The sequence below is a fragment of the Anarhichas minor genome, unplaced genomic scaffold, assembly GCF_050575085.1.
Source record: "Anarhichas minor isolate MPS153535 unplaced genomic scaffold, ASM5057508v1 ptg000031l, whole genome shotgun sequence".
NCBI classification, from domain to species: domain Eukaryota; kingdom Metazoa; phylum Chordata; class Actinopteri; order Perciformes; family Anarhichadidae; genus Anarhichas; species Anarhichas minor.
The window spans coordinates 735,605-754,344 of record NW_027466477.1 but is presented as its reverse complement, the minus strand read 5'-3'; the positions used below and the strand labels follow the sequence as shown (position 1 = coordinate 754,344).

General features: G+C 40.3%; 1 protein-coding gene across 1 annotated transcript; it reads left to right on the top strand.

Annotated features, from left to right (window-relative positions):
• Positions 1 to 8,107: 8,107 nt before the first annotated feature.
• Positions 8,108 to 11,367, top strand: il21 (interleukin 21). Its single transcript, XM_076105125.1, has 6 exons — positions 8,108 to 8,242; positions 8,337 to 8,378; positions 10,372 to 10,485; positions 10,605 to 10,640; positions 10,763 to 10,843; positions 10,970 to 11,367. The coding sequence occupies exons 1-6, from the start codon at positions 8,108 to 8,110 to the stop codon at positions 10,994 to 10,996; spliced, it is 435 nt and encodes a 144-aa protein (XP_075961240.1). The 3' UTR covers positions 10,997 to 11,367.
• The last annotated feature ends 7,373 nt before the right edge of the window (positions 11,368 to 18,740 follow it).

Genomic DNA, 18,740 nt, shown 5'->3' with positions numbered 1-18,740 from the left:
GGTAGGTTTGCTTTTTAACATTATTTATGAAATAGCTTTTATATTATTTCTGGATTATGAATGTTAACATTTCAGCAAATCTTTTACACCGTTTTGAGGAAGCTTGTTTTTGTTTTATACCTCCTTTTTAATTGCTATCTTTGAATACAATGTAGAGGAAACTTTGTAAAAAAAGAAGAGGGTTGTCCGCCTACCGCAAGGTCACCGGTTTGATCCTCGGCTGCAACGTGTCCTGTGTTGAAGTGTCCCTGAGCAAGACACTGAACCCCTAACTGCTCCCTATATATACAGGGATGGGTCAAATGCAGAGAATAATTTCCCCGCTGTGGGACTAATAAAGGAATGTTTCTTTTCTTTCTTTCTTCTAAAATAAACCTTTGTAACCACAGTGCTGAAAGACATGACTTCTAAATACTGAGTGTGTGATGATTAAATGTTGCTTCATATCTTTTCTAATCCTCGTCCTGACTGTTGCACACCTGACTCATGTACGCGTCTTGTATTTTACTGCTCCCCCTGAACCAATCACCTTTAAACATTCGAGTAGATCAGGTGTGCAGGATTATGAAAAAAAGCTTGCTCGACAAAGAGCATTTGAGAATCAGGATTAGATATTACAATATTAGGGAAGCAGGGACAAAGCACCCAACATAAAACATTATAGTCTTCATACATATACAGGTGCTGGTCATATAATTAGAATATCATCAAAAAGTTGATTTATTTCACTAATTCCATTCAAAAAGTGAAACTTGTCTATTATATTCATTCACTCCACACACACTGATATATTTCAAATGTTTATTTCTTTTAATTTTGATGATTATAACTGACAACTAAGGAAAATCCCAAATTCAGTATCTCAGAAAATTAGAATATTACTTAAGACCAATACAAAGAAAGGATTTTTAGAAATCTTGGCCAACTGAAAAGTATGAACATGAAAAGTATGAGCATGTACAGCACTCAATACTTAGTTGGGGCTCCTTTTGCCTGAATTACTGCAGCAATGCGGCGTGGCATGGAGTCGATCAGTCTGTGGCACTGCTCAGGTGTTATGAGAGCCCAGGTTGCTCTGATAGTGGCCGTCAGCTCTTCTGCATTGTTGGGTCTGGCATTTCACATCATCCTCTTCACAATACCTCATAGATTTTCTATGGGGTTAAGGTCAGGCGAGTTTGCTGGCCAATTAAGAACAGGGATACCATGGTCCTTAAACCAGGTACTGGTTGCTTTGGCACTGTGTGCAGGTGCCAAGTCCTGTTGGAAAATGAAATCTGCATCTCCATAAAGTTGGTCAGCAGCAGGAAGCATGAAGTGCTCTAAAACTTCCTGGTATACGGCTGCGTTGACCTTGGACCTCAGAAAACACTGGACCAACACCAGCAGATGACATGGCACCCCAAACCATCACTGACTGTGGAAACTTTACACTGGACCTCAAGCAACGTGGATTGTGTGTCTCTCCTCTCTTCCTCCAGACTCTGGGACCCTGATTTCCAAAGGAAATGCAAAATTTACTTTCATCAGAGAACATAACTTTGGACCACTCAGCAGCAGTCCAGTCCTTTTTGTCTTTAGCCCAGGCGAGACGCTTCTGACGCTGTCTGTTGTTCAAGAGTGGCTTGACACAAGGAATGCGACAGCTGAAACCCATGTCTTGCATACGTCTGTGCGTAGTGGTTCTTGAAGCACTGACTCCAGCTGCAGTCCACTCTTTCTGAATCTCCCCCACATTTTTGAATCGGTTTTGTTTCACAATCCTCTCCAGGGTGCGGTTAACCCTATTGCTTGTACACTTTTTTCAACCACATCTTTTCCTTCCCTTCACCTCTCTATTAATGTGCTTGGACACAGAGCTCTGTGAACAGCCAGCCTCTTTTGCAATGACCTTTTGTGTCTTGCCCTCCTTGTGCAAGGTGTCAATGGTCGTCTTTTGGACAACTGTCAAGTCAGCAGTCTTCCCCATGATTGTGTAGCCTACAGAACTAGACTGAGAGACCATTTAAAGGCCTTTGCAGGTGTTTAGAGTTAATTAGCTGATTAGAGTGTGGCACCGGGTGTCTTCAATATTGAACCTTTTCACAATATTCTAATTTTCTGAGATACTGAATTTGGGATTTTCCTTAGTTGTCAGTTATAATCATCAAAATTAAAAGAAATAAACATTTGAAATATATCAGTCTGTGTGTAATGAATGAATATAATAGACACGTTTCACTTTTTGAATGGAATTAGTGAAATAAATCAACTTTTTGATGATATTCTAATTATATGACCAGCACCTGTATATATATCTTCGTATTGAGTTTTTATTCATTATTTTAAAGTATGACTGTGCATGGTGTCTGAAGGAGGTAGAAGGAAGTCAGAGTTACCTCAAGACGCCTCATAGCTAGTGAAGAAGACTGATTCTGTGGACTAAGTGCAACAACACGTTGGATATGAAAGCTCACATTCTAAGAGTCGACAAAAATAATCTGCAGCTGAGATCGAGCAGCTCTGTGTTCTTTGTCTCTACGACATAGGTTTGGATTTCTGGTTGAGCTGTAATGAGATGAATCATGTTGATCCGTCGTTCTGCACTTTAATTCTGTCGAGTGGAGCGCTGCGTTTCAGTCCTCTCAAAAGTAAATGATAGTGTTGCGACAGAACTGATCAGTCAGCTGGTCAGTTATTTTCACTACACATATTAGTCAATAAAATGAAAAATGCTGATTACAATTTACTGCAGACCACAGTTTTATCTTAAGATGTCTCGCTGTCTGATGAACAACCTGAAAAAATCATTAAATATGAAATGAAACAAAGAAACTGATTGTTTCAGCAACATGTTTTGTTTTTTAGAAAGGAGGATTGCAGGCAGCTCTCGTGTCTCTCGATCATTGTTAGCTGTGTTCTTAACTCGCAGCAGCAAAGGATGCAGAGAAGTTCATCAAAATTTGAAGGTGACTCTCGTTCCATCTGCCAAAATCTAATCTAAAGTGTGGCGGGTTAACAGAACTCCCTGAAAAAGGGGACTACATGTATTCAGACCTAAATAATAAACGCAACGAAAGGAACCTTTGCACTGTGTAGATAAAGAAACGGTGGGTGGGATCACACTTTCACATGAGACAACATTACTATTTGAGTGTTTATCAGATAACTAATAAGTCACTGAAGAATAACGGCCGTCAATTCAGCACGTTTGTGTGTTCCGGTGACGATTGATTACAGATTGACGTATAATGTGGTCAAATTAAGTCATGAATAAGGCAGGGGGAAAAATATCAACAAATCGGCACTTTTTTTGGTCACAGGAATTATTTTATGTAGCAACGTCAACGCAATATTTGTAAACTTGCTGATATCACAGTACTTTGTACTTTGTTGCACCTGACAAATGCAAATTTACTTCCTGCAGGAGGTTTTTTTTCATTGTCATTCTGTTAAATGAATATGAATAAATGGTGAATAATTTGCCCAACAACAATGTGAAGTAGAGCTGAATTCCACATTTTCACTCCAAACATAAGTTCTGGTAAGATTTGATTTAAATTCAGTAACAATGACATTGAAAAATGAATCCATCGTTGTAAACAAGCCGTGTCATGCCTGCTGCTGTGCCGGTGAAGAGGACCAAAAGAGGCGATCCCCCACCCACGCCCTCTGTGCTCTTCCTGTACACTTACGGTAATATCAAGCACGGCCGCTTTTCCAAATCCCCTTCATTTGTCCTTGTTCCAGCTCTCTGAATGCTTGCAAGGACTTTTACGTTATTTTTTACGTTTATGTTCATTAAGAAGAGTTTTTCCAGACAAATAAACAATATTCTGCAATATGTGTACGAGTTGCATTTCAACCTCGCGCCCACTCGCCCCGGAAAATGCAAACTGTTCACGAAGAAGAGACCGCAGGGTAGGAAATCATACTACAGCAGGTGGGAGGAGGAAGTAAACTACATAATTAAGACAGAGTTTGAAATACACACACACACAGTTGGGTTAATGTTGCTTAAATGGTGCAACGTCATGGTAAACACAACATGAAATAACAAAACACATCATCACATGACCACAAACTTTGAGTCAAAACAAAACAAACGTACAGAGGCTACGGAGTGAAATACTGTACTAGAGAACTACATAACATTAAAGGGTCTGGCCCCATCCATGTGTTGTGAATAAATGATAATTGGGAGAGTTAAGAGTATCAGAATAATACTGACCTTTTATTAAAATCGCACTTCATCATCGGTATGATCTGAATCATAACTGCAGAAAAAACAATTAAATCTGAAATTAAATTGTATTTTTCTAAATGATTTAGTGACAGCAATGCAACCCCACGTTTCTTCAGAATGGTTTTCTTTAATTAAATACCAGTCCTAAATTCAAGCTTTTTTCCGTTGTAGTAAAAAAATAAACTTATTATTTCAGTCACAGTCCAAACACATTTTGCTTTCGAGAAATACAAACATTTTCTTTATTCTTTTACAAAGGAGGTATATAGCCCATACACATTAAAAGAGAAACACACACACACACACACACTGATGATTATTTAGGCTACAGGAACATTACAGATGCTATTTCGTTATCTCTCCATCTGTCAGTGATCTCCCGTCTGCAGCCTCACTTCAAGTCACACTCTCTGCACTGCGTTTAACACTCCGGCTGACCACAAAGAGAAACTCTCAGTGTGCGACATGTCTTCAGTCCTGACCGAGAGCTTTAGTCATCACCAAAAACATGCCTCGGTGCAGAGATGGTGCACTGAGTCAAAAAAAAAAAAGAAAGAGAAAACGGAAAAAGCTTCAGATGCAGATGCGTTCAACAGTTTTTTGTCTTTTTTAGCTCAACTCATCTGAAACACCCTCCAAAGTATTAAGTAAATATTAATACGTTGTTGGTCCAGATGATCTGCAGGTCTGTTTCCAAAAGGTCAACCTGTCAATAGACGAGGCCTAGTGAAGGGCTGGAGGAGGAGCATGTACATTCTTCACTACTTGGCAACACACAAATGGTTCTGGTATGTCCCACAAATGTCCAAAAAGCATTTTAAAATTATCGTTCAACCGTCAAAAAACACATTTATTAAAACAAATTCTTCCTAAAGAAAATCATACCGAAAAACTCCACATCTTTAATTCTAAATGCACTATTTCAAAGTCTTTCTTTTCTGTGCAGGAGGTTACATATCCAACAGGGTGAATTTAAATTTCATTGTGCTCATTTTAACAGAGCTGCTCAGTAAGGCAGGTAACTCTCTCTCTCACACACACACACACGTTAAAAGGGGTTCCTAGAGTAAAATTCTTCTGAATCTGAAATCTACCTGAGGACACATTTTCCCTTCTGTACGTGCATTACAGAAGGGACTCCTGGTGAGCCGGGCGTCTGAGGGTGATGCACCTCTAACCAGTCGGAGCCCCCACCCACCTGTTCCCTTACGCTGACAGAGTGAGAACAGATAAGAGGGGTTTTCTCTCTCAGTCTCACTTCCTTCCTGATGTAAAGATTGTGTGTGTGCACGAACACTGACGGGGCAGACAGACAGCACAGTGTGTGTGTGTGTGTGTGTGTGTGTGTGTGAACGACTGACTAACAGAATGATGCCTCCTGAATTTCCCAAATGTGTAATGCTCATTCATATTGGAGGAGATGACCGTCACTAAAGAAATATTCTGTGATGTTTCCATACAAATGTTGCCATTTTGTGTAGCCTGAAAACACAAATGATTTTTAATCACTACTTCTAATAACCTTGGGGCACATGTATGAAAAGTGTGTGTGTGTGTGTGCGCATTAAAGTGTTCAATGAACACAGACTTTACACTCTGCGTATAGAAACATGCTGATTTTATTCTTTTTCCTCAGGTTTTGAGTAGTTTTTCACACTATAGTACAGTATGTGAACATCTGCAGCTGGAATCCTGCTGTTACTCCAAGTGTTCCACTGTTACTGAATAAAACCAAATAAAAGCTGGTTTGCCTCCGCCAAAAAGTCATGTTGCAGTTTACGTCCAAGTTAGCTCAAAATCATCATTTCATCCTATTTCCTAAAATCATGTTTTGTGAGGTCACAGCGACCTTTGACCACCAAATTCGAATCAGTTCATACTTGAGTCCGGGTGGACGTTTGTGCCAACTTTGAAGAGATTCCCTCAAAGCGTTCCTGAGCTACCGTGTTAATGAGAATGTGACGGAGGGACAGACCCACCCTGAGGGTTAGGGTTATGATGCCTCCAGCCTCGGCTCTCGCCAGCGTGGAGGCAGAAAAATATTCTCTTCTATATTTGCCAGCTGCAAGAAGCAACGCACATCAAAGTGGCTGAGCTTCAGAGGCAACTCCGTGCGCTAAATTGGAGTCAGTGAGAGGTGACACTGACTTCTTCTGGGCTGCATTGTGTTTCTAACACAAACATCTGACATACAGTTGGGTGGAATGAAAGGCACCAAGAAGTGCCAACGAACAAACTCACATTAAAGTAGGTAAAAGGACAGAATATCAAACACGATTGTTCTTTCTCCGAGTGGTGGTGAATAAAGTGCATTGGTGATTTTTAGGAAGCATGCCTATTTATCAAAACATAAATAGGCATAAAGGATACAAATTAAATATATGACACCAGTCGGGTCAGGTCTCGTCAACTGCTACCTTTAGTACACACTGGACAAAAGACGCAGTCGTGATACATGAGTCAGGATGTGCTGAACTCTGGAGAAAATGTGCAGAAAGGCCAGTTTTGGGGTGAGTTGACTCATGTTGATGCTTGGAAAATGGACAGATGTTTCCTAACACCTTCACATGCACCAAGAGACACATCTGGAGTGTGCGCTTACGCGGAAAACGGTTGGTCTGTGTGTTCTGCCAGCGTCATACATCTTCAGTGCGTGTAGCCCTTAATGTGCGACTCTAATAAAGTACAATGACTTAACCACGAGCAGCAACGAGAGAACCTAAACTGGAGGAGATATCGAAGTCATTTCATGATTTTTCAACATCAAAAACCTGTCTTGCTCTGACAGCTCTGGTGCTGTTGAGAGAGTTTGAATCACTGTTTAAATGCGTGGCCCTGATAAACGAACAGCTACGTGTGCGTCATTTCTTATAAGTGCATGTATTTACAATAAAGAGGCAGTAAATCCATCACTGAAATGCTACCTGTAAAGATCCTCTTTCATAATCGGCACTGCTGTGACATTAAAAGACGTAATTATGTTGTATACTGGAATCTATTTCATTCATAGTTGCTGCAAGTAAATCTGAGATGAACGTATTCATCAAAAACCTGTCTACTAACCCGAATAAATATACCCTCACCCTGCACACCATTACGGATACACTCATCGATAATTCTCCCCTGTGATGTGGTTTCATCACATCTTTGAAAGGGTTCAACTTTCATTGTGAAATCTGTCTCAAAAATGAGGACAGAACTGTCCTCACTGTCAAGAACGTCTCCCAAACACACTTTTCTTCATCTTTGCAAATGGACCGAAAAGAAAGACATTTTGTGTTTGATGAGTAACGGTGAGATGATAGAAGCGTGGCAGCCGAGGAGCCCAGTTAAAAAGACTTTAGGTAATATTCCTAAATATGGTTTGAGTTGTCGTGGAGCAGCGGACTTCCTGCTCCACTAACAAAACCATACCATCTCCTCACTTCTCCTTTTGAGTTTCCTGTTATTGCAGCATGCTGTGTGTGCGTTTGTGTAGGTGGCCATGATGCAGTGAATACATTCAGGTTGTCGATACCACATCTACCAAACGCCACCTATGACACGGTGCGGCCGCGGCTCCACTGATTCAAAATGAAAATGGGAAGTGCCGTCTTCCTTTAGTTTCCTGTCGTGTGCACTCAAACAGCTTTACGTTCACACATTCGCATCTATAGGACCCACGCACGCGCGTCTTGACGCCACTCTCGAATCACGTAGTGGTGACTGCCAGTGGAAAAGAAAGTTTCATTACTCACACCAGTTTCTGCAGCTTTCCAAGTGGTTTTCCTCTGTCCTCAGGGATGAGTATAAAAAGGTAAGCGACACAACCGTCTGCATTTCCAGTAAATATCTCGAAAAGCCTCCTCTAGTGATCTGGTACCTGCTGCTCACACCGAGAATATGAAGTTGGTTGTGTTTTGCCTTTTTGCAGTCTGGTGCAGTTCTTTGGGCGGCACATCGAGCCCTCTGACTGCCCAGAGGAGAAAACTAAAAGAAGTCCTGGGACAGTTGAGTGTTGTGAGAAGAATCCTGGAGGTAGGTTCATTTACTTTGAGCATTTCACAGCTTGGCCCATGTTTGCTGGCGGTTCTTGTTACTAAGAACAATGTTCTCCGTTTGTTTCTCACAGCACAACGAGAAGATGCTGAATACTCCGCCACAGAATGTTGAGGTAAGCAAATCTATTCTAAATAACGTTGACAGCATGGTCACCGACTCTCTTAATATTTGCGGTTGCTTAGTCATTGTTGATATTCTCCCACCTACTGCAGTTGCTGACTGTCGTGTGCCCGCCACTGTAGGAGTAGATCAAATAACGTGTGAAATGACAAAACATGTTGAGTTAGAAGCAAATATAATATAATCATTACCTTTCAGCCTTACAAATTAATCATTTTAAATATATATTCAGTTTTTTTCCTTATTGTTATTTTACATCTTATGATAGTTTATTTTGACAAAATACATTTAAAATAAGATTAACTTCAGGCTGACTAAGGTTTTCCATGCTGTACATTTACAAAGAAGTCTGTCATCGTTTGAAAAGTAAATTGAAATATGAGCATTTATTTTTAAATTGTTATTTTTGGTATTTGATAAAGAAAACATGAAATCTACCAAAAATAAATTTGCATTGGAAATTATTATTATTATTTATTAGGTCTGTGGTTCAAATATTACATTTGAACAGTGCTATAGAGAACAAACCAACCACTATGCATTTATATTTGAATTAAAGAATTACTGGTCCTAGTAGAAAAAACATCAGTCTATCAGATAAATAAATATTATAATCACAAAAACACTTTTTAAATACAACAATTATATTTAGCTTAACTGTCTTAGAGAACATGCATTTTTACTACAATTAGACCTTGTAGAAAGAAAACCCTACGTTTGGTAACGTTAAGCAATGCTCTTGTGGCCAAAACAATCGCACATAAAACTTGACTTTGTGTACTTTGTTTAAATAAATTCCCATTTAAGATCAAATGCATTACTTGTAAACTCAGATCGGCCCTCTTTCTCGTCAGGCTCTTGAGTGAGTCAAGTCGAGAGCCTGCACCGTGTATTTTCTCACAGCTTTCCATTGCATGCTCAAGTGAAATGTGATGAGTAATCAAGCAAACAAAACCATGACACTTCCTCACCGACTCAAAACGCTCTCTCTGCTGCGCTGGAACACGCTCGACTCAACCTTTTGTTTAACAACTTCTGGCTCATCTTAAACCACGAAGGATCAGGATGCCCGAGTGGGTGAGAAGCCACTATTGTGCACAACAAAGCTCATTATACAGAAAGAATAATCTCTACACAACAGAGCAAAGATCGCAACAGATGTCGTGACTGTAGAATACAAAATCCCCATCATAGAGAATTAAAGAATAAACAGTAGCCAGCGGTTCTTATAGTTTCTCTTCAGACACTGCGATCTAAAAATTTTAAAATGATTTGACCCGAGCTAGTCGGGTTCAGGAGCTTCACACGTTGCAGCATTGAAGCAGAAACAATCACTCGGAAACAATGTGTCACATCGTCGACACTTTCATTCAGATTTCTGGAGGGAAACAATTCTGACAAGAAATAAAACGCCCAAAGCACTTTTGGGAACAGAAACTTATCTTTAAAATAGTGGAAACTTCATGTGAAGTTTCAGTTGAAGTAAAAGTGTTCTGCATGTATCTGATTGGAAAGTCGTGACATGAAACCAGAGACAGCAGCTTTCTTGGAAATGTTTTGATGGCAGTGATGATGGGAGGATTTTTCCCTCAAATGAATACATGTAGAAGTTTATAGAAATACATTATTAAAACCAACACGTTATAGATTGTTGGACAAAATACGATTCTTAAAGTTTGACCTTCTGGCTAATCTGTCAGTGTCATGTTCCTAAACCGATTTAACAGCAACAATTTTGTCATTGATTTAAATCAATTAACAATAACATTGAATTAAATTAAAGAACGTCATGTTCCGTTTTTTTAGAAACTAATATTTTGTTTATTATCTCTAGAACGTGATCACAGTGTGTTTACAATGTTTCATGTAAAGAAAGCAGCTGCTGTATGTACTTTAAGAGGCCGGATTGGTCACATTACATTGTCATACGTCGGTGTGGTATTGATGTAATATTCATGAGCAATGTTTTCCTTTTATATAAACAGGACCGCTGCTGTCTGTCAGCCCTGCGATGCTTCCGGACGAATCTGAATGTGCATTTCGACGTTACGGAAATAAAACAAAAAAAACTTTACAGGAGCCTCGTGAATGAAAACACTGTGAGTAAATGGGTGGGCGTGGGAAGGATGTAATAAACAATAATGCATGTGTCTAAACGATGTTGATGTCAAGCTTCTGTTACAGCATAAAACTAACAAGTTACTTTGATCCTTTTCAGGAGAGAAGTCTCTGCAATTCTACCACTTCAGGAGATGTAAGAGAACATTTTCTTCTGTTATTTCCTGATTTGCAGTTCTTTAAACACTGAATGTGCACATGAAGTGTTGCACTCGCAGTAGACGGTCATCAGTAAGTTAACTTTGCGTTTCCCTTCAGGCAACCTGCCAAGACTGCGACTCGCATCCGAAGAAAACTACGAGGGAATTTTTCAACAGACTCGAGTCTCTTATTCAAAAGGTAAACCTTTCTTTTGCTTCATCATAAGGTGTCTGGAAATCTGTAGCACTACATGTCATTAATGTTGTAAAGATGTAAACATGTGAAACAATGACTGATGTGAATATATATTTTCCTCCTTTTTAGGGCATAGCCAGACTGAGCATGAAGTGAGAGGAGGTGGAGATCTTCATGTGACCAAGGATTGAATGTAGAGAAGACACTACGCTGAAGAGATGCTGAACATGTTTTAGCCTTCTGAATATTGAACTTATTTATTATTTATTTAGATTGTGGTGTTGGACCCACTAAAGCTGTGAAGATTGTATTCTCAGGGAAGCTGCTTTGCCGCCCCCCAGTGGACTTGGCAGTTTAGATCCCCCCCCTCGTTTTCACTGAAAGTGAAAGATGATTTATATGTCGTAGTTCTCAAAGAATATAAAGTGTATAATTACATTTCTACTGTGTATGACTTGCCTTAGTACAGGATGTTTTTATTTAAATAATTGTACCATTTTAAAATATATAATAAATTACAACACAGAGGTTTTTGGGTTGCCTGGTTTATTTGGAGGACGTCATCACTTAAAGTTCTTATCGATTGCACACGTTTGTTAAACTCTGTGAAAAGCAGTGGGAAGATGGGAAATGTCTTACTGTCATTAATAAGGATAGAAACAGTGCTGTTAAATTAAATAAGACACTGTTCTCCATTTTCAGCAGTAGGTGGCAGCCAATGTACATTTATGCTCTAGTTCAGAGGTAGCCAACACGGTGCCCGCGGGCACCCTGTCGCCCGCAGGGACCACGTGAGTCGCCCGCGAGACATGTTCTAAAAATAGCACTAGTCACCATTGGAGCTCCGTCTAAAATTGTAGTTGCTGTTCTTTTTTAATCAAAAACGCTTGCATTAGTGTAGATTTTAAAATGACAATATTTCTTGTCATAAGAGAGTTGGGTACCCGGAGGCGCACGGCGGACAGCCTGGACTAGGCCGCCGCACTAGGTTTTCAGGTTCCGAATGGCGGGCGCTTCCCGTTGGCGCCAGACGCGCGCCGCGAGCGCACCCCGTCGTCAGGTCCGTAAATCCTCGGAACAGGCCGCGGGGCAATCCGACCGAAAAGGCCCAGACTAGAGGTTTGAACGCGGGCGCCCGAGGACGCTCGCGCGCCTCGGAGGGTTGGAGGGTTGGATCCCCCGCTCGGCTATAGACGAGACTGGTTACTAGTTTCTTCGTGGAGAAAAAGGTACCATTGGAAAAGCTGGTGTCGGTGACAACAGACGGGGCTCCCGCGATGACGGGCCGGCATGCAGGCTTCATTGCGCAATGTAAAGGTGACCCAGACTTCGCAAAATGTCTACATTACCACTGCATCATTCACCAGCAGGCGCTATGTGCAAAAGTAACCGGCTTTGATCATGTGATGATACAAAAATATCAGAGATGTGATACCTCTGACTTTCAAATGTTGAAACAGATTAACAGAAATAAAAGTTGCATGTTTAAATATATATGTGTAGATACCATCATTGTTGTGGAAATCATTATTAATAATTATTGTGAGGAATAATTAACTGACATGTGACCAAACAGTCTCTTCACATATATTATTATTATTAAAAGGTGATCTGTGCAACTTTGTTATTCAGGAAGTTTGTATCAAATCAGTAGCCCTTCGTACTACTCAGTACCCTTGAAGTAGCTCTCAGTTTCAAAAAGGTTGGTGACCCCTGCTCTAGTTCTTAATGTTTTTGTTTGTTTATTGTTGTATTTCACACATTTAAAAACCAACTATGGGGTTTGCCAGCAAGATATGTGCTGGAAAAGGCAGCGTTTGAAACTGTGTTGATGTTACAGAACAGAACACATGACAGCATGTTTTTGATCTCATTTTCAGGATTTACTTTGTTTCTCGATTTCCTATTATAATGTGTTCATTACATTGTCTTTAACTCTCCCAATGACCGAGCTTCCTGTTTAAGTCTTTGACTGACTGACTGCTGTGGTTCTTCAAAGTGAAATCTTACAAAATGGTTCAAATGAAGCGATGAAGAAACAGTCGCCCCTGATTTTTAGATTACTTTTTTATGTCAAAAATAAATCATATTCAATACTACAGAGCCCTGGAAAGAATGAGGAGGGGGGGGGGGGGGGGGGGGGAAATGGCAGGTAAAAAAAATAAAATTCAGGAGATCTCGCAGAAGTTTTTGTAGGATCTGTCAAAATTCGGGTTAAAAAAATAATTAAAACAATAAATTAAGATTTATGTACTTCTGTGTCAGTTCGGCCTCATGGAGAGCAACCACAACAATAGAGCGCACACACCCATGGGAGAGGTTAATTTTATGGACTTTCATTTTGAGATTGGCCATAAATATATATATAAAGACATTAAAACATCAGTGGCATAGTTATCTACGCACATAAGTGAGAGACATCTGAAGCCCCGCCGCTGCTTCTGCAGCTCCAGAGAGAAACCTGACCTTCAGTTGGTGGCTCTGTAGGGACTTGAATTCAACCCCAGAGCCCAAGAACCGATGCCGTCTACTACAGCTGCATTTTCACAAAATGCATGCATTGCACCCTCAGGTTATTATTTGGCACCCTCAGGTTATTAATAACGTCAAGCGCAAGGCGCCAGTATGTGGGCGTCTTTCCGTGCGCCCCTTCTATTTTGGTTCATGTAGGCTTTGTGCAGCAGTGCAACATTCTGGGTGAAGGTGAACTGTATATCAGAAGGATGGTGAAGAAATACTCCCTCAGTCACATCACTGGTCTCATAGCTCTGAAACAATCACAGTTAAACGTGAAGACTGAAAGCTTTACCTGGAGTCGCGATGGTTCAGGGATCGACGCTATTTCATCAATATATCTGTGTCGAGGATAAAACATGAGAAGTTACTTTTGCTTTAAAAGAAAGTTGGAAAAGAGGCTTTAATGAGCCCTGGTAACAGGAAGCTCCGGCAATGTTCCAGTCCAGCTTTCAGACTGTTCAGATTCAACAGAAATATGTTCCTCTGTAGTTATTGTTGTTATATGTACTGTATTCACATTGGGTCTTATTGCATATTTAATGAATAAAACATGAAATCAAGCTTGTGTCGCCAAATCAAATCAAAATGTGTCAGTCTATATTGACGTTCGCCACCGTCTCTAATGATTACACCAGGCGTATGTAATTGCTGCAGACATGTATAAACTCTGTGGTGAGAAAACTACCACAAAGAGACACTCCAGCATGCAGCAGTATGCAGCAACAAAGCAACCCAAATACCTCTGACAACTCTCACAATGACAGGTGCAAACATACAAGCAGGTGTCCTCACAACAAACACTACTGCTGCGGACTTCCCAGATGACAAAGGGGGATTTCAGCAAAACAGACAAACAAACTTCACCGAGATGTATTTCACACCTTGACGCAAGCCACTAGCCCTAATTAAAAAACATCACCCTGTGCATTACAACAGAGGACCTTTTTTATTGAAATGCAAGGTTAGATGAATACGTCAGCCAGAAAATGACCATTTGTATATCAATTACTCATCGCCAGTAACCTTTAGAGAATCAAAAAACAGAAAAGTCTTGATATAGCTTGAAGTTCTGCATCAAAAGCTCAGTTTACAAAGTCTCACACAACCCGTGCAGTATAATCCAAGTCTCAGTTATATGCGGAGAACCTTATCGGAAAACACTTCGGACTAGTGCAGCTGTGCAACGGTGAGACTGTTTGTACTGAAGTGTATGGAGTCTTGTAAGATCATGCAGAGAAGTCTGAAGAACTTTATAATGGAGCATTGATAAAGCTTGATTCGGAAAGGGGCCAAATGCATACAAATAAGACCGTGTGCACATGGAAATGGAGTCTGAATTGGAGTGTAAATAGTAAAGGACCCAGCACAGACCCCTGTGGTACCCCTCGTTTATCCTGAGGTTGTTAAAAGTAACAAATTTATAGTTAACGGATTGTATTAAATCAAACGTGGATGTTTTTAAACAAATCGCGATGCACAGTACTTATAGGAACAATGCATTAAAACATACACTGAAGCTTGAAGCTTACACTTGAGCACTTTAATAGAGAAAAACCGTCCATTAGCACTGATTGAAATTGACAAACATTGATGTATTCTAATTGGGGTCGATCTATCCATCCAACGGCGTTGTGTCTATTGATCTGATGGAGAAATGCTAGTTAAGACACAAATATCTATCACATTTTGTCCTCATGTTAAATATAGTCGGCTATATTCTGTTTCTCTTCTTCACATGGATTGTACATGTATTGTTCTCTGTGATTTTATGATATATACATCTAGCTGATGTTACATCCACTCTGATTAAAGGCTTTACACTAAAACAAATCAGTCAGTTTATAGTAGATAAATTGATCAAGCTGTGATCTTACTTTGTTCCTCACTAATGGGACTGTTGCCTTTTTAAAAATGTACTGAAATGATCTTTCTCATGCAAATCACAGAGCTTAAATTCAATAAGTGCACCTGTTCCACCTCTAAAACACTATAAATATAAATTGTAGCTATAAAACTATTATTGCATATGATGGCAACAAAGTTTACTGGCATTTATGACCATACAAAACACAAAAACAATATTTCCAGGATCTAAAACCTGAAACTACACAACTGTGTTGATATCTATATTGAGTTAATATCTTATTTGGAGAATCAGAGTTCAAGCAAAACGTACTATAGGCATGAAGCATATGGATTCACTCCAAAACCGGCTTTGCTTTTGATTTGGTTCAGAAAAAAAGTGCAAAATATTGCAATCGAGTGTGGAATTGCCTTCTCTACAGCTGAAACCCCACGGTGAAGAAAGCAAGCAAACCAAGCAGCTGTTTTGTGCAGATGGGTGTGAGCGCACAGCCAAACAGCTGTGTACCTGTTGATCGTCGTCATGAAGACACCTTGACAGTCCGTTCAATTCCCTCTTGGTGTGTGTGGTCGTGTTCAGTGGGGTTTTCCACAGTGCCCACAACAACATGAGTAATGTGTGTAAACCGAACCTAAACAACAAGATAGCCATGTGACTGCTGGTTGCTCATCCCTGCCTCACCCTGTTAGATACTTTTGCTCGAGTAACCGTAATGATGGCAAACATTTGTATTTTCTTTGTACAGTTTTGGACTAAGTAGCCTCCATCTACAGCATCTAACAACCACACATAAAACAATATTGCTAATAGATTGGGTGGCCTGTCCATACTGGTTCTGAGGAGATCTCTTCCTAAAGGGAGTTCACAACCTCAGCGATGGGGACAAGATCCAATTCAAACATGCCTTCTTAAATTGAGCTGAGGCTTCAGCCGTCTACTTTAGAGAGACCAAGAGTGGCTCTTCCATGCCTCTGTGTCTCACCACACAGTGGCTCATTCGCTACCTGCAGTGGAGGGACAGTAACACAATGAACCTTGTAAGATGTCTTGAGCTGGTCCATTGAGTGCGTGGATGCTCGCGCTCGTCACAGCCCCCTGCTTGCAGTGAAGCAGAAACACTCCTTGAGGTTGCTTTTCTGCTCACTCTGTGGGTTTGCATTACGTGCATGCGTCTGGTTTTTATCTGCGCGGGTTGAGGCCAATTAGAATTATTGCTTTGTTGATCTTTGACTTACAAGTGCTAATACCACAATTTTAAAAACACTGTTACAAGTAAACGTCCTGCATTCAAAATATTACTTTAGTAAAAGTATGTTAGTATATAATCAAGAAAATGTACTTTAAGTATAAAAGTAAAAGTACTTACTGTGCAGCTAAATGGGCTCTTTAGTCATTACATTATTATAAATGATAAGATTAATATTATTGATGCAGTACCTAATTTAAGATATATTTTAATGTTGTAAAAATTACAATATTTCCCTCTGAAATGTCGTGGAGCAGAAAGTAGCATCAAAGTTGTACTTGAGTAAATGTGCTTAGCTTGTTTCTTACAATGCTGTAGGTGGGGGGGGGGGGACATTAAGGGTGGGGGGGAAATCGATGCAGTAGATTTTCTGACGATTCTCTCTTGAAAGATTATGTCTTGAATCAGAAAACTCAATAATCGGAACATTTTAAACTCATTTCTCAACGTTACGATCATGTGTAACAATTCTGTGACGCCGATATGTCCGTTCCTTATGGCTGTCCCTGAACGCAACAGCGGTAATAATACACGTGCGTCTTGTTTATGTTTTAAGCTAAATACTGGCAGAGTTCTGGTGAGGGCGGCTGAGCTTCAGCAGCTGAATGTGGATAGCATCTGACCGGCACCACCTGCCTTAAAAATTAACATATGGAAGCCTTTTGCTTCTTCTTCTTCTAGTGAAGAAGGAAGCGAATCACATTTTATTTGTCAACGATTTGCCTCCCTACATTGAGAATCGGAGCTTTTGGAACCGAGGTACAACATTCATCTCAACGTTTTTACGGACAAAGCGATACTCTAGTCTGGAACCAAACCGGAGCTCAAGTCATGGAGTCACTGGGAAAGAGGGGAGGATGGTAGAACCATTACAACTATGCCATACGATATTATAGGTCAGACCCTGATTTCGAGGTCCAAGGATTACTTAAACTCTATTCTAGTCATCTCAAAGCATGTGCTACTTGATGCCCAGTCTCTGACCAAACTGCAGCAGAAGCGAGACGGAAACATTTCAAACCAAACATGTGCATGATGGAAAATGTACAAATGTACATTTGTTCCAAAAAAATTCCCTCTGACTAAAACAAAGAGCAATGCTCCCTCCCCTTTACATGACACACGCTTGTGGGTACCATGCAGTAAACGTAAAAAAAAAATCAACCACAATCATTGGGACAGATTTTTGATAATCCAGAAGTTACATCTGACTCAACTGCAATGCGTCAAATCAGCAGAGCCGCCACCTGAGTGTTGTGGCCTGTGGTAACCAAACCTCCACAGGCTCCCCTGACATCACTACTATCACGGAAACCAAAGATTTTATTTCCTTTTTCATTCGTTTGGTACATGAAGGGCATTTTCTGGTCACTGTGTAATTCAAACATCACCCCCGACACACACACACACACACACACACACACACACACACACACACACACACACACACACACACACACACACACACACACACACACACACACACACACACACACACACACACACACACACACACACACACACACACACACACACACACACACGAAGTGAAACAACCAAATCAGTTTTACGAGGCATAGTATTTGATCCACTACATCTCTTTGCAGATTATTAGAGAATGAACCACAATTCCACAAACATCCAACCCATGTAACGTTGGTTTTATTGCGCTCAGATACAAACGTCATTGTCCTCCCAAATCTTAGGCCTCAAATATCAAACGCACCACTTTCTTTTATTCCACATCCTACAAACACTGAATAGTTAGCTAACCGCTTTATTTGCTCGGCCTACGAAAGGAAGTGAAATCTTTCTAAACAAAAACTGGTTAACAACATCAATGCATTTGCAGAAATTAAGTTTATTTGCATATATAGAGCGGGGAAGTGAGTGTGAACTGATGTACCGGGTCTGAAAGCTGCTGCCATGGTTATAAGAACATAGTTTTATGATCCCCACGAACCCTAACATCCACCACAGCTGCTCTTTTAATTAGTTCCTCAAACCTTTGGGGATGCTACTTTTAATCATAATCATAGCAATCATTTTGCTGCTGAATTCTAAAGCACTTTGTGAAACTACAAATATAGCAATGTTTGAAGTTCTGTTAATCTCTAGCTGTCACAAAATAACAAATGGAAAAGTTCTGGAGGAAGTTCCCAACTTGGAGAGCCTGATCTACATGGCCTGTTCTGTAGGTGTTGTGTGCTTGTGGTAGAGATGACGCAGTACCTTTTCTGGAGCCTTTGAACTTGCACCAAGGAAACACACTT

Coding starts and splice junctions, on each gene's coding strand:
- il21 (XM_076105125.1), top strand. CDS start 8,108: ATGAAGTTGGTTGTGTTTTGCCTTTTTGCAGTCTGGTGCAGTTCTTTG. Junction 8,379..10,371: donor CTCCGCCACAGAATGTTGAG/GTAAGCAAATCT, acceptor TTATATAAACAG/GACCGCTGCTGTCTGTCAGC. Junction 10,486..10,604: donor GCCTCGTGAATGAAAACACT/GTGAGTAAATGG, acceptor GATCCTTTTCAG/GAGAGAAGTCTCTGCAATTC.